Here is a 14,097-nt window from a genome sequence, read left to right on the forward strand (position 1 = left end):
TCTCACTGAGTATGGTGACAGGCACTACCCTACCAATGCAAGGGAGCTGTACAGCCTCAGGCATAGCTCCCTCAGGGTCACCATTGAACGGGCATTTGGTTCCTTGAAAACCCGCTTTTGTATCTTAGACAACAAACATTTCTACCCCTACAAGACCCCAAGTCAAATTAGTCCAGGCTTGTTGCATACTACATAACTGGATATTATCATTTGGGACTGATGCAGTTATCCCTCAAGAAGCTGAGTGGCAGCCAAATCCTTCCACTTTTTACTTGGAATGCTTCCCAGCCGGCAATACTGCATGAAATGTTGTTCAGGCAAACAAACACTGTCCCCAACTGGTAGTTGGGAGTTAGTTGGGCTCCCAACTCAGCTGTACAGGAAAACAAAGAAAAACTCCGTCCATCCAGGCTCTACTAGAAATTGCACGCAAACAAGAGGGTGTTGCATTCTATGGGCCTGCCCTCTAGTGCCATGGCCTTCCTGGGCCATCTAGGTTAGGCAGATCCGAGAAACAAACACGCCCTATATATTTTCTCATCACACCATCATGCCCTTTATTTTCCAAAATCCGTTCCACCATATACAGAGCAGAAATCCAAACATTATGCCCGCTCTAGCGTCGTATCATAGAGTATTTTGCCGCCAAAAAGAATTGAAACGAAAAGAATGCAAAATAAAAAAGACTGACCCAGACACCCGCGCTGACCGCACCAGCGACTTTCCCGCGTCGACTCTATACCTCCTCTGCTCCAGCTCTCTCTATATATACCTTCTTCCACCTCCATTCCCCCACACCAGCTCTCGCCACACCCCTCAAGCCTTCACTCCCCACCACTCACAGGCGTCATCCAATAATCCACTCACCAGCGGCCGTGCTCTGTGCTCGCACTCGCAGCACACATCGCTTGGTAATCAAGAGCAGAAAGAAGAGAGCTCGATTATTTCCAACTATATAGCTCAGTAGCTCTTCATGGCTAGGCCGCACAACGTCGGGAGCAAGCACGGTATTGCGCCCATGGAGGTGTCGGTGGAGGCCGGGAACGCCGGTGCTGCCGAGTGGCTGGACGACGACGGCCGCCCTCGCCGCACGGGCACGTTCTGGACAGCCAGCGCGCACATAATCACCGCCGTGATCGGCTCCGGGGTCCTCTCCCTGGCCTGGGCCATCGCGCAGCTCGGCTGGGTGGCCGGACCCGCCGCCATGCTCCTCTTCGCCTTCGTCACCTACTACACCGCCACGCTGCTCGCCGAGTGCTACCGCACGGGCGACCCGGAGACGGGGAAGCGCAACTACACCTACATGGACGCCGTGCGCTCCAACCTCGGCGGCGCCAGGGTCGTGTTCTGCGGCGTCATACAGTACGCCAACCTCGTCGGCGTCGCCATCGGGTACACCATCGCGTCGTCCATCAGCATGAAGGCCATCAGGAGAGCTGGCTGCTTTCACACCCACGGACATGCGGATCCCTGCAAGAGCTCCAGTACGCCGTACATGATCCTCTTCGGCGTTGTGCAGATTCTCTTCTCGCAGATACCGGACTTCGATCAGATTTGGTGGCTATCTATTGTCGCTGCAGTCATGTCCTTCACCTATTCTTCCATCGGACTCTCGCTCGGCATCGCACAGACCATTTGTAAGTTCTTGATTCAATCGAACTGATTAGTCATCAATTAGACACTATTGCTGTACTACGATTGATGGATTCTTGATTACTGACATGTGCTCAATCGATGGTATTGCAGCCAATGGTGGGTTCATGGGCAGCCTCACCGGCATCAGCATCGGCGCCGGCGTCACCTCCACGCAGAAGATCTGGCACACCCTACAGGCCTTTGGCGACATCGCCTTCGCCTACTCCTTCTCAAACATCCTCATCGAGATCCAAGTAAGCAATAATCCCCTCTTCTGCTCCACTGTTCTGTTCTCTGCGACTGGATTCCCCTGTTTCTAACAAAGTCTGCTGCTGCTCTGGTTCTTGTTCAGGACACGATCAAGGCACCGCCACCGTCGCAGTCGAAGGTGATGCAGAAGGCGACGCGTCTGAGCGTGGCGACCACGACCATCTTCTACATGCTGTGCGGGTGCATGGGGTACGCAGCGTTCGGCGACGCCGCACCGGACAACCTCCTCACGGGTTTCGGCTTCTACGAGCCCTTCTGGCTTCTCGACATCGCCAACATCGCCATCGTCGTGCACCTGGTCGGCGCCTACCAGGTCTTCTGCCAGCCCATCTTCGCCTTCGTTGAGCGCCGCGCCGCCGCGGTCTGGCCAGACAGCGCCTTCATCTACCGGGAGCTCCGCGTGGGTCCCTTCGCGCTCAGCGTGTTCCGCCTGACATGGCGCTCGGCGTTCGTGTGCGTCACCACCGTCGTCGCCATGCTGCTCCCCTTCTTCGGCAACGTCGTGGGGTTCCTCGGCGCCGTCTCCTTCTGGCCGCTCACCGTCTACTTCCCCGTCGAGATGTACATCAAGCAGCGCCGCGTGCCACGCGGAAGCACCAAGTGGATCTGCCTCCAGACGCTCAGCATCAGCTGTCTCTTTGTTTCCATTGCCGCTGCAGCAGGTTCCATAGCTGACGTCATCGACGCCCTCAAGGTCTACCGGCCGTTCAGCGGTTAACCTCTCTGGACGTATATAGTTAGCTCTAGACATGCAGCGATGAAGAGGGACATTTTTTTTTCTCAAAGAACTGATTTGGCCTGTCAAGGTTTGAGCTCAACTTAGAAGGATGTGCGTAAAGAGAAGAAAGCAGGGTAACTAGACCCAAAACTATACATAACTTGGCTTCTAGTTTCATTAGTGTGGTGTTTCTTGTAACTTTAATTTTAGCTTCAGAACAAGACATTGAACCATTTTTGTACCAAATTTCAGTGACCTCAATTATTCGTATACTTTTACTTCGCCCGTCCACACATCCTTGTGCAACATTCGAGTGAAAGTCTTAAAACTTGGACTATCAATGACTATCGGTGTAGAAAGTGACCAACTAGTGAATATTTGTAGTTTTGTTGTACGTTGTGATCGGAGGTGGCCTAGCACTCAATGACACAAGATTTATACTGGTTCGGGCAACGTGCCCTACGTCCAGTCGGGGTCGGTCGATGACTTTATTCCTGAGCCCAGGTGCTCGAAGTTTGCAGTGGGGTTACAAACGAGAGGGTGAAAGATGGGGTGTAGAAGAGGTCCGGTCGGCTCCGACCGGAAGGGCCGAGAGTGACAGGAACTTCGCTACGAGCTAGGTGTTCGAGCGTGTGCTTGCGGTCGGAACTTGGTGGTTCTACGGTTGTGAGGTGTCGATGTCGATCTAAGGAACTCTGGCCTCCTTCCATCGGTTTCCCTTGTTGGAGAGAGTGCGTCCCCTTTTATAGATGAAGGGGATGGCTCTACAGGTGAGAGGGAGAGGGTACGGATGTCTTTAAGCCTTGCTGCGTACGCTGATGAGGATTGGATAATGGTAGGCGCTCCCAACACTGTTGATGTCACTGTAGAATGTCAGATGCGCACGGGAGGTCGTGCTATCTTCTTCAGGAAGGATGGACATCGGTACCTGCAAATACTATTTGATGCCTAGTGGCATGTGAGGAGTCGCGCTATGTTCATCCGGTACAGCAAATCTTGGTGCCCATACCGCGATCGATGTCCAGAGACATGCGGGGCGCTTACCGTATGGGAGTTTTAGTGACCCCTACAATACTGTAGGGGGAGATGTGGGCGCCTACAATATTGTTTGTGTCATGGTGGCTGTAGAGTACTGTTTCGTGCAGGGTATGGTCCCTGGTACCGTGGTTTTGACTTGTGAGCCTTGCCTTGTCTTTCTCCGCACGTCTTCTGGTTCCTACCGAACGGGGCGCCCCCGGTCGGATGGCTCCAGTCGGCTCTGAGTGCGCTGGTCGGAGAAGACCGGTGAGCAGGGTTCCCACGAGCCCCGGTCGCGGGGTCGGAGTCGAAAGTAGGGCTTGGGGCAGGCCTTCCGATCGGAGGCTGGCTGGAGCCCGAATCGAGCGATCCGATCGAATAGGTGGGCCGAAGTAGCCGATGAGCGGGCGTTGCTCTTCTTGGGCCTAGCCTTCCGGTTGGTTGCTGGACCGACCCCTTGCCCTATTGGTTTTAGACTTTTGGGCTGAGCCTTGGCGCAGAAGCCGGTCCCCGAGGGACCCCGGGTTTATGGACCCGACAGGAGCCCCCGAGCCCCGGGTGCGCGCGAGCGCATCCGCGGGTGTAACCCCTGAGCCCCCGGACAGTTTGGGCGAAACCGTCTGGGGGGTTTTATTTTTAGCGGGCGTGTGGGCATGTGTGCGTGTTTTTTAGACTGATTTGGCCTGTCAAAGATTTGAGCTCAACTTAGAAGGATGTGCGTAAAGAGAAGAAAGCAGGGTAACTAGACCCAAAACTATACATAACTTGGCTTCTAGTTTCATTAGTGTTGTGTTTCTTGTAACTTTAATTTTAGCTTCAGAACAAGACATTGAACCATTTTTGTACCAAATTTCGGTGACCTCAATTATTCGTATATTTTTACTTCGCTCATCCACAGATCCTTGTGCTTCTTTACAACATTCGAGTGAAAATCTTAAAACTTTGACTATCAATGACTTTCAAAATGTTATATTTTTTTGTTTTGTAACGAGGTATGATAACAGAAAAATGATTAAAAAGCAAATATTACATACCACTAGTCCATCAACTCATGCTCTCTCGCTGGCTAGAATTTTAGAAGATATAAGTACTAGTTATTGCTTAATTAATCTGACTAATAAAGAATTATGTATATTATATTGTATGTTTTTTTCTTTTTGTTTATTTTCTAACATGATAGACTTAACAGATACTCTGTAGTCTATATCCAGTTATCATAAACGTATTAACTACTTTTTTGCAAGGGTCCAATCTATATTTCATCCATATACATATTTTTTTGTTTGCATGGCACCTCTGTAATTTTGAATATGTAATTTTTTTGAAACCTTGCCATAACTATGATGGCTTTTGTTGCATCACATATAATATGAAGGCATGAATCTAAATTTTGAATTTTCAAAATTTATTCTTATTGATTGCTACATATTTTTTATCCTCAAACTAAGTTAAAATTCTTGTACTTATTATATCTTTTATTAACTCTTCTTTTTACACCTTTAAAAAACCTTTTACACCTTTTAAAAAACATTTTAGGTCATAGAGTACATTCTTAAATACTACAATACCATATGCAATCATTTGAAACTTGTGTTATGTCGCTTAAGATAAGTAACAGAGTTTGAAGTGAGATCTCAGATAAGGCAGTAGTGCTAACCTCAAGATAATTTTGACACAAGCCTTATTGTGATTGACTTTTTACTTTATAGTAATCTTAAAGAATTGGAAAAGATAGCCACTAGTGGTCTCCCACACTTAAGACTATTAAATTTTCCTATCAAGGAATTATATATGCAATTATGGTTATACAATCAATATAGACATGTCAAACATTTTAGTTAAAGGATATAAATATATCTAAAGTAACAACATATTTAAGTTATACGTCATTGTTACTAAAATGGTTTTAAACAATTTATTAGTATCATTAGTATATGAGTTGTTTAGAAAATATTTTTTATGTGGTAAAACATAATGTATATATATATATATTTATCACTCATGCATACCGGAACGATGCGTATGTATACTTTAATCAAATCTTAATGTATCAATAGTGCTACAAGTGGATAATGTAGAAACATATATGTGTTCTATCGTTATTTAAACATATTTTGTAATAGAATATATTGATAATTTAGATGGAGATTTGAAGAGATATATAATTTTTCTAATAATAAAATGAAAATTGGATTATTTAAATTGTGTATCATAGTAGGAGGACGTGGTTAATTAGATGCAAATTAAGATATACTTTAGATCATGTTTCTAAATAGCACAAGTGAGTAATTTAAAGGTTACTGGTTACTTTATGTTGTTTTATATAATAGCAAAGGTGGATAATTAGTTAGAAAATAGAAAAGATCAAATAACTATTATTATCATTGGTAATTAGGTCATACTGAATTGATGGCGAGATGTTTTTTTTATTTTTTCCAGAATTTCTAGGATATGTTCTTTGTTTTACTATCAAGTCGCCTGAGGATTAAATGGAGGCTCCATTAGGGACCTCTAGTTAGAATTTATAGTATTTATATTTTATAGCATTAATTTATTTAGTTCAAACCTACTTAAGATATATAAACTTTTGTTGCATTCCTTTTTGAGAGTTCATGAATCTATAGTTTAGCTTTCAAATTTTAATCGAGTTTTTGCATTTTTTTCCACAAAGTAGAAAATCTAGTGGTTTTTTAATGTCTTATGCAAAATTTATTTATTTTATTAAAAAGAGTTTAAATCCTAGTAGTATTGTTTTCCACATGTTATGTTGAAACCAGCTTCCACCCCAACATTAAACATGTTGAATTTGTTATATCACAAGATTATATGTGTGTAGTATTGTTTTATATATCATAGAATACTAAAAAATTTGTTATCAATATTGTATTACTTAATGTTTCAGTCAAAATGTATAAACTTATTTAAAATATTAACATATGAAATTTATTATCATGGAGTATTAATATGAATTAAAGCGAATTGTTAGTGTTATTGATATGAGGTTTGTTAACTAAACATTTTTCCATGCTTCATATGCTACTAAAATAAATATTTATCGTAATGGATATATGTTTACTTGATATACACAGTCAAACATAGCATTATGGATATTTAGTTTTACAGTTGTAGAAGTCTGCAATTTAGAAATATATATATGTACCATACTTTATGGATATTGATTTATTTTCTGTAATAACATATATTTGTATCTACATGTAGATTTGAGTGATATTTTTGTTTTTTTATAACGACTTAGGTAGATACAGATATAAATTTAATACTTTATATTATCTTTCATAATGACATATCCGTAGGCTGAATACAATCTTAGGAGGTTATTTTTCATTATATTTCATAATAACAAAAGTGGGTAATTTATAAAATCATTAGGGGTATTTGAAATTATCTTTCATAATACCATAAGTGGATAATTTAGATGCAATGCTAGTTGGATATTTTGAATTATATTTCATAATGACAAAGGTGAGTAATTTAGATGCAAATTTAGACGTTTATTTTGGAACGTTTTCATAATAGCAGGTGTTGGTGATTTAAATACAAATTTAGGGGTAATTTTGAATTATCTTTTGTAATGGCAGAGGTGGGTAATTTAGATACAAAATTAGGGTTACTTTATATATTTTCATAATGGCTTAGGTGAATAATTTTTTTATAAATTTCAATAGATCAACGGCTATTATCAGTGATGATGATTAGAGTCTCCTAAATTAAAGTGAGACGTTTCTAATTATTATGAGAATTTTTTGGATTTATCTTTTTTTTCTAGCGTCTCTGGTGAGAATTAATGTGGTGTCTTCATTCGGACATCTAATTAATAATAGTAACATGCCATTGTATAAGACGTCAAGTATTTATATGTCAAAATGAAGTAAATGTCTACATAAATGAACCATCTGCGATATGCATGCTAGAATCTTGAATCTATATCTATATTCTATATATTCTATGTTTTATGTTTCTATATATCTATATCTATATCTTATAATCCTAAACCCCACTATAAGTCAATCTCAATGTGCAAGCCATCCACATCCGTGTCCCACTAGCGCACGCAATTATGGCACATATATCTATTCGTGCAAGCTATGCAACCCAACTAACAGATCTCTCGAAGATAAAGAGATCAGAAATATATGTGTTGACATGTGTTGGTTCATCATGCGCGAGATTATTCACTACTTTTATGTAGATATATGTTTTGCTTGATGTATACTTGCTTGATCGATGACTATGGTATAATGAAATAAATACTTATGTTTATGGATACATGTACGATATATACTTCCTACTTTCCAAAATTCACAAAAAAAAACTTCCTACTTTCCAAAATAAGTGTCATTCTGATTTTTCAAGAAGTCAAACAATTTTAACTTTGACCAAATATATATAAGAAAATATTAATGTTTATAGTGCATAATTAGTATCATTAGATAAATCATCGAATATATTTTTATAATAAATTTATTTGAAGATAAAAATATTGTTAATATTTTTTTTATAAATTTAGTCAAACTTAAGAAAGTTTGACTTGCACGCATCCCATATTGACACTTATTTTGGGACGGAGAGGGTATTTGTTATGATGTTATAATTGGTTGCGAATGGATATCTGAATTTTAATGTGATTAGGTTCAATATTAACATGGCACAAACATTTGAAATTTAAAAATATCTTTAAAGTTGTTTATGTTGTTAAGCTACCTCTAGAAGTTAATTAACAAAGGGGCTTCGTTACATAAACCACCAGTATAAAATGTTTGTACTCGCGGTTGACTTAAGGATATCGCCTTTGTAAATATTTTTACATAGGTGGCAGTCACTACTACAGAAATCATTTTTGCTGGCACGTTGTTTTTTTTTCACAGGCGGTTCACAATTTCATGACGCCAGTACAAAAAATAGGGTGGGCCCAGCAAGAGAACCGCCTGTGAAAACAATTTACATAGGCGGCTCTCCTATCTCTACCGCCTGTGTAAATAGGTGTATTTACACAGGCGGTTTACAATGACAACCGCCTGTGTAAATACCATTTACACAGGCGGCTGACATTATAAACCGCCTGTGTAAATACAGGTATTTACACAGGCGGTAGAGATAGGAGAGCCGCCTGTGTAAATTGTTTTACACAGGCGGTCCTCCTTACCAACCGCTTGTGTTAATACTGCTATAAATTCCCTTCGTCCACCTCCAGACAAGAATAGTTACTCGCGTGCTGTGTGCATAGTGGCGGACAGAGAAGTGGCGATTCCAAGGGGGGGAGGTTTTGAACTTCATTTCTTTGGTGAGAAACTTCCAAAAGGTTAGTTAGTGTCGTTGCCGCCATTTTTTTAGTGATTCTTTGGTTCAATTCTTGTATTGGAGGTGCTCTAAATCTAGGGTTAGGGTTAGGGTTCATAGCTAGGGCAAGAGAGAGAGTTTTAGCTATTTTTTTTTGTAAATTCATAGTAAATTGTATCTTGCTCGGATTATAGAAAATAAATACTTTTTAGAATTCTTGTGAGTAGATCTATGTAATAGAATAATGATTAACACTTTATAAAGTCTTGTCAATTGTTATACTTATTTCCTGTAATTATAAACTGTGAATTAATTTAGTTTTTTAATCTACGTACTTAGGGTTTATGAATTAATTTAGTAGTTAATGTTTTGTTAATTAGGGTTAGTTATTATTGTCTATACTTAGGGTTTGTTAAATAGGGTTAGTTATTATTTCATGTACCTTAGGTTTTTCAATAATTTTTGTTAGTAATTGATGGTTTATTATTTAGGGTTAGATATTTCATGTACTTAGGGTTAGTTAATTAATTTAGTTAGTAATTAATGGTTTATTAATTAGGGTTAGTTAGTATTTCATGTACTTAGGGTTTGTTAATTAGGGTTTGTTATTTTTGCTTATACTTAGGGTTTGTTAATCAAGATGCCATCTCCGTTTAATTAATTCTTATAATTATAAAAATGAGTTTAAATAATTATTTAAATTTTTTATTTTGTAAATTCTGTAAGAGGTAGGTTTTCATATCTATTTAATTGATGGAGGATAGAATCTTAGTTATGAGGGGTTATTTTCGTTTTGTTTTTAGAGTGACATACAATATTTTCCTAACTAATTACAGATAAATATGGAGAGGTCATTATGGATGTACAACTTATCAAGATTAGACCCATCTTATGTAGTGGAGGTACAAAAATTTATTGATGCCGTGAAGATACATGCTCAGAGAACAAAGGCGAAGCACATATGTTGTCCATGCGCAGACTGTAAAAATATTGTGGTATTTGACAATGTGGAAGCAATCACTTCTCATCTGGTTTGCAGAGGATTTGTGGAGGACTACTTGATTTGGACAAAACATGGTGAGGGTAGTTCTACACCTTATATGCGGACAACTGACAACACTGCAAGTAACATCAATGTGGAGGGTCCAATGCCATATCTCAATGAATGTGATGCTATGCCAGATATCAATGAAACCCATCATGCTATGCCAGATGTCAATCAAACTCATAATTCTACGTCCGATGTTAATGAAACTCAGCATGTTAACACTGATGCCATTGAAGATGCAGATTTCTTAGAGGCAATAATGAACCGTTGTGCGGATCCATCAATATTCTTCATGAAGCGAATGGAAGCCTTGAAGAAGGCAGCAGAAGAGCCTTTGTACGACGAGTCGAAAGGTTGTACCAAAGAGTGGTCGACACTACGGGCTGTTCTTCAGTTTTTGACGATTAAGGCTAGATATGGTTGGTCCGATGCTAGTTTCAATGATTTATTGCGTGTACTTGGAGACCTTCTTCCTAAGGAGAACAAAGTGCCTGCTAACACGTACTATGCAAAGAAGCTAGTCAGTCCACTTACGATGGGTGTTGAGAAGATCCACGCATGTAGAAATCATTGTATTCTATATCAGGGTGATCAGTATAAAGACTTAGACAGTTGTCCAAACTGTGGTGCTAGTAGGTACAAGACGAATAAAGATTATCGAGAGGAAGAGAATGCAGCCTCTGTTTCTTCAGGGAGGAAGCGAAAGAAGACACAAACAAAGACTCAACAAGACAAACGTTCAAAGCCCACTAGCAATATCGAAGTGGACTATTATGCGTTGAGAAGAATTCCTGCATTGGTGATATGGTATCTCCCTGTGGTTGATCGTTTGAGGTGTTTGTTTGCAAACCCTAATGATGCGGAACTTATGACCTGGCATGCTTCTGATGAAAGGAAAGATGATGGAAAGTTACGACATCCAGCCGATGCAAAGCAATGGCAAGAATTCGATAAGAAATATCCAGACTTTGCCGAGGATCCACGAAATGTAAGGTTTGCTCTGAGTACTGATGGAATGAATCCATTTGCCGAGAGGAGCAGCACGCACAGCACATGGCCAGTGATCATGACAATATACAACCTTCCTTCATGGTTGTGTCAAAAAAGAAAATATCTTTTGCTAACCATTCTTATTTCTGGACCTACACAACCTGGAGTTGATATGGATGTATTTCTAGAGCCCTTAATGCAAGAGATGCAAATACTATGGGAAGTGGGTGTGAAAATGATCGATGCGTTCCGCAAAGAGACATTCACACTGAGAGCAATTATTATTGTCACAATTAATGATTATCCTGCTCTCTTCTCATTATCAGGCCAGTTCAAGGGAAAGGTTGGTTGTGTAGAGTGCATAGATGGAACATGGCACGTGTCTCTTCCTCCATCTAACAAGATAGTGTACATGAGGCATAGGAGGTGGCTACCGGCAGGCCATAAGTACTGCTTACAAAAGATGAATAAGTACTTTCACAATATGGATGAATCAAAATCTACTGCTCCATCAGGTTATAGTAAAGGGCACAGAGTGTATAAGATAGTTGAGAATGTCAAGTTTGTGTTTGGAAAAAAGACCAAAGATGGGAAACCAAGAAAGGTTGTGAAGGCAAATGAGGGGGACACATTCAAGAAGAAGTCTATTTTCTTTAAGTACTTATCGTACTGGAAAGACTTAGACGTACGACATGCGATCGATGGTATGCATGTTCAGAAGAATGTGTTTGACAGCGTAGTTGGAACTTTGCTAGACATAAAGAGCAAGACAAAGGAAGGTCTCAATTCACGTTTGGACATGCAACATTTAAAGATCAGAAAAGAACTTCACCCTGTACTCCTAGAGAATGGGAAGTACCATCTACCGGCAGCAAGCTATAACCTGAACAGAGAGGAGAAACATGCAATGTGTGTGTGGTTGAAGAATTTAAAAGTTCCATCTGGTTTCTGCTCCAACATAAGGAGTCTTGTTTCGATGAAAGACCTTACACTCACCAACTACAACTCACATGATTGTCATGTAATGCTGACCACTTTTCTTCCTATTGCCATCAGGGCTATAAATCCAGTGTTCTTAAAGATGGCAATCACACGGTTGTGCTACTTCTTCAATAAGATATCTGAGAAGGTAATTATCCGTGATGAGTTAGAGTCCCTACAGAAATTTGCTGCAGAGACATTGAACCAGTTGGAGATGTGCTTTCCCCCATCGTTCTTTGATATCATGGTACACCTTATTGTTCATTTGGTGCCTCAAATTGAGGCATTGGGCCCCATGTATTTCCATGAAATGTGGACGTATGAGCGTTTCATGTCAATATTGAATGGCTATATGTCAAATCGTGCTCATCCGAAGGGTTCCATGATAGAGGCATACACTACAGAAGAGGCCATTGAGTCTGGAGGACCATTATGTAATAATCTCCTAAAAGACCAGGTATCAATTAGTTTGCCTCCGTTGCGACATGAGGGAAGGCTTGGTGGACGAGGGAGGATGGGACGGAAATCATTCATCCCGCCATATTACAACATAGTCCTAGAGGTACATTACAGCATACTACAACAACTCATAATAATGGACCCATTCACCAAGCAGCACATGAAAGAGCTTCGTGAGGAGAATCCAGGATGCACAAATGATTGGGTACACAAGGAACACAAGCGTCGGTTCACCGCATGGCTAAAGAATTTGGACATGACAGATGAATCAGAAACCATCAAGATTTTAGCATCTGGACCATCAAGCCAGGTCATATCATGGCAGAGCTATGACATTAGTGGCTTCACATTTTCCACCAGTTTTAGGGACACCAAGCGCATGGCATAGAATAGTGGCGTTCGATGTGAGGCTATAGATGATACAACTGGTGAAGAAACTACGTACTTTGGATTCATTGATGACATATGGGAGGTTGAATATGGTCCACGCCTGCAGATTCCAGTGTTCCGATGTCGATGGGTTCAAGATAAACATGTCACTGTGGATAACTATGGCCAAAGAGTTCTTGATCTAAGTAAAGTAGGTTACAAAGATGATCCGTGGATCCTTGCTAACCGTGCTGCACAGGTGTTCTATGTGGAACAAATTCTATCTACAAATGAAAAGAAAAGTACCCAAAAGCCAAAGCACGTAGCAATCCCTGGAAAGCAACAAATTGTAGGAGTTGATGGTGTAATGGATTTAGAGGATGTTAACCAGTTCAGCGAGATGTCTCTTTTTACAAACTTTGAAGAAAAGATAAAAAATGTGGAGAAAAGTATCCCGCAAACTTCTTTACCCTAGGTGCGCCATGATGGACAAGGAAGGACTGTAGCACGCTAGATTGTTTATCATGTAACTAATGTATCACTTATCATTTGTACCTAATGCTACTCTTTCTTATTAAGCAAGATGTTTACATTTCCCCTTGTTGTATACCTTTGGACTATGATATTATTTTCTAACTTAATTAAACAAATCTTAATTAAAACCTCTTTCCCCTTCTTGTATACCTTTGGATTCTATATTATTTACTAACCCTAGGTACATGAAATATTAACTAACCCTAATTAACAAACCTTTAATTAAAAACTTAATTAATTCACGAACCCTAGGTACATGAAATAATAACTAACCCTATTAAACAAGCCTTTAATTACTAACTAAATTAATCCACTAAGTACATGAAATAATAAATAACCCTAATTAACAAACCATTATTTACTAACTAAATTAATCCACAAACCCTAATTAAGTACATGAAATAATAACTAACCCTAATTAACATACCATTAATTACTAACTAAACTAATTCACAAACCCTAAATAAAGGGAATAAATAACCTTTAATTACTTACTAAATTAACTAACAAACCTATTATTAATAAACACTAACTAAATTAACTAACTAAATTAACTAATTACTAACTAACTAAATTACTAACTAACTAAATTAGTACAGATGGGCCCAGCAGGCAACGCTGGCCCAGCAGGCCCAGCAGGCAAGGCGGGCCCAGCAGGCAACGCTGGCCCTAAATAAAGGGAATAAATAACCTGAATTCCTGTGAAAAATGAAAAAAAACATTAGTACAGACGGTTGTTGATGAGGGCCGCCTGTACTAATGTATTAGTACAGGCGGC

At 40.0% G+C, this 14,097-nt stretch overlaps 2 protein-coding genes across 2 annotated transcripts; both read left to right on the forward strand.

Annotated features, from left to right (window-relative positions):
* The first annotated feature begins 811 nt into the window (after positions 1-811).
* On the forward strand, positions 812-2,897 carry LOC136504338 (amino acid permease 3-like). The gene is made up of 3 exons (XM_066499232.1): positions 812-1,637; positions 1,747-1,889; positions 1,988-2,897. The coding sequence occupies exons 1-3, from the start codon at positions 974-976 to the stop codon at positions 2,621-2,623; spliced, it is 1,443 nt and encodes a 480-aa protein (XP_066355329.1). The 5' UTR covers positions 812-973; the 3' UTR covers positions 2,624-2,897.
* A 6,986-nt stretch (positions 2,898-9,883) lies between these two features.
* Positions 9,884-12,804, forward strand: LOC136503240 (uncharacterized). Its single transcript, XM_066498383.1, has one exon. The coding sequence runs from the start codon at positions 10,039-10,041 to the stop codon at positions 12,802-12,804; it is 2,766 nt and encodes a 921-aa protein (XP_066354480.1). The 5' UTR covers positions 9,884-10,038.
* The last annotated feature ends 1,293 nt before the right edge of the window (positions 12,805-14,097 follow it).

The sequence above is a fragment of the Miscanthus floridulus genome, chromosome 14 (genome assembly GCF_019320115.1).
Source record: "Miscanthus floridulus cultivar M001 chromosome 14, ASM1932011v1, whole genome shotgun sequence".
NCBI classification, from domain to species: Eukaryota; Viridiplantae; Streptophyta; class Magnoliopsida; order Poales; family Poaceae; genus Miscanthus; species Miscanthus floridulus.

What these genes read in the sequence shown, in the direction of transcription:
- LOC136503240 (XM_066498383.1), top strand. Translation starts at nt 10,039, where the DNA reads ATGCGGACAACTGACAACACTGCAAGTAACATCAATGTGGAGGGTCCA.
- LOC136504338 (XM_066499232.1), top strand. Translation starts at nt 974, where the DNA reads ATGGCTAGGCCGCACAACGTCGGGAGCAAGCACGGTATTGCGCCCATG. An exon ending in CGGCATCGCACAGACCATTT is followed by an intron (nt 1,638 to 1,746) that starts GTAAGTTCTTGA and finishes ATGGTATTGCAG; the next exon opens with CCAATGGTGGGTTCATGGGC. An exon ending in ACATCCTCATCGAGATCCAA is followed by an intron (nt 1,890 to 1,987) that starts GTAAGCAATAAT and finishes GTTCTTGTTCAG; the next exon opens with GACACGATCAAGGCACCGCC.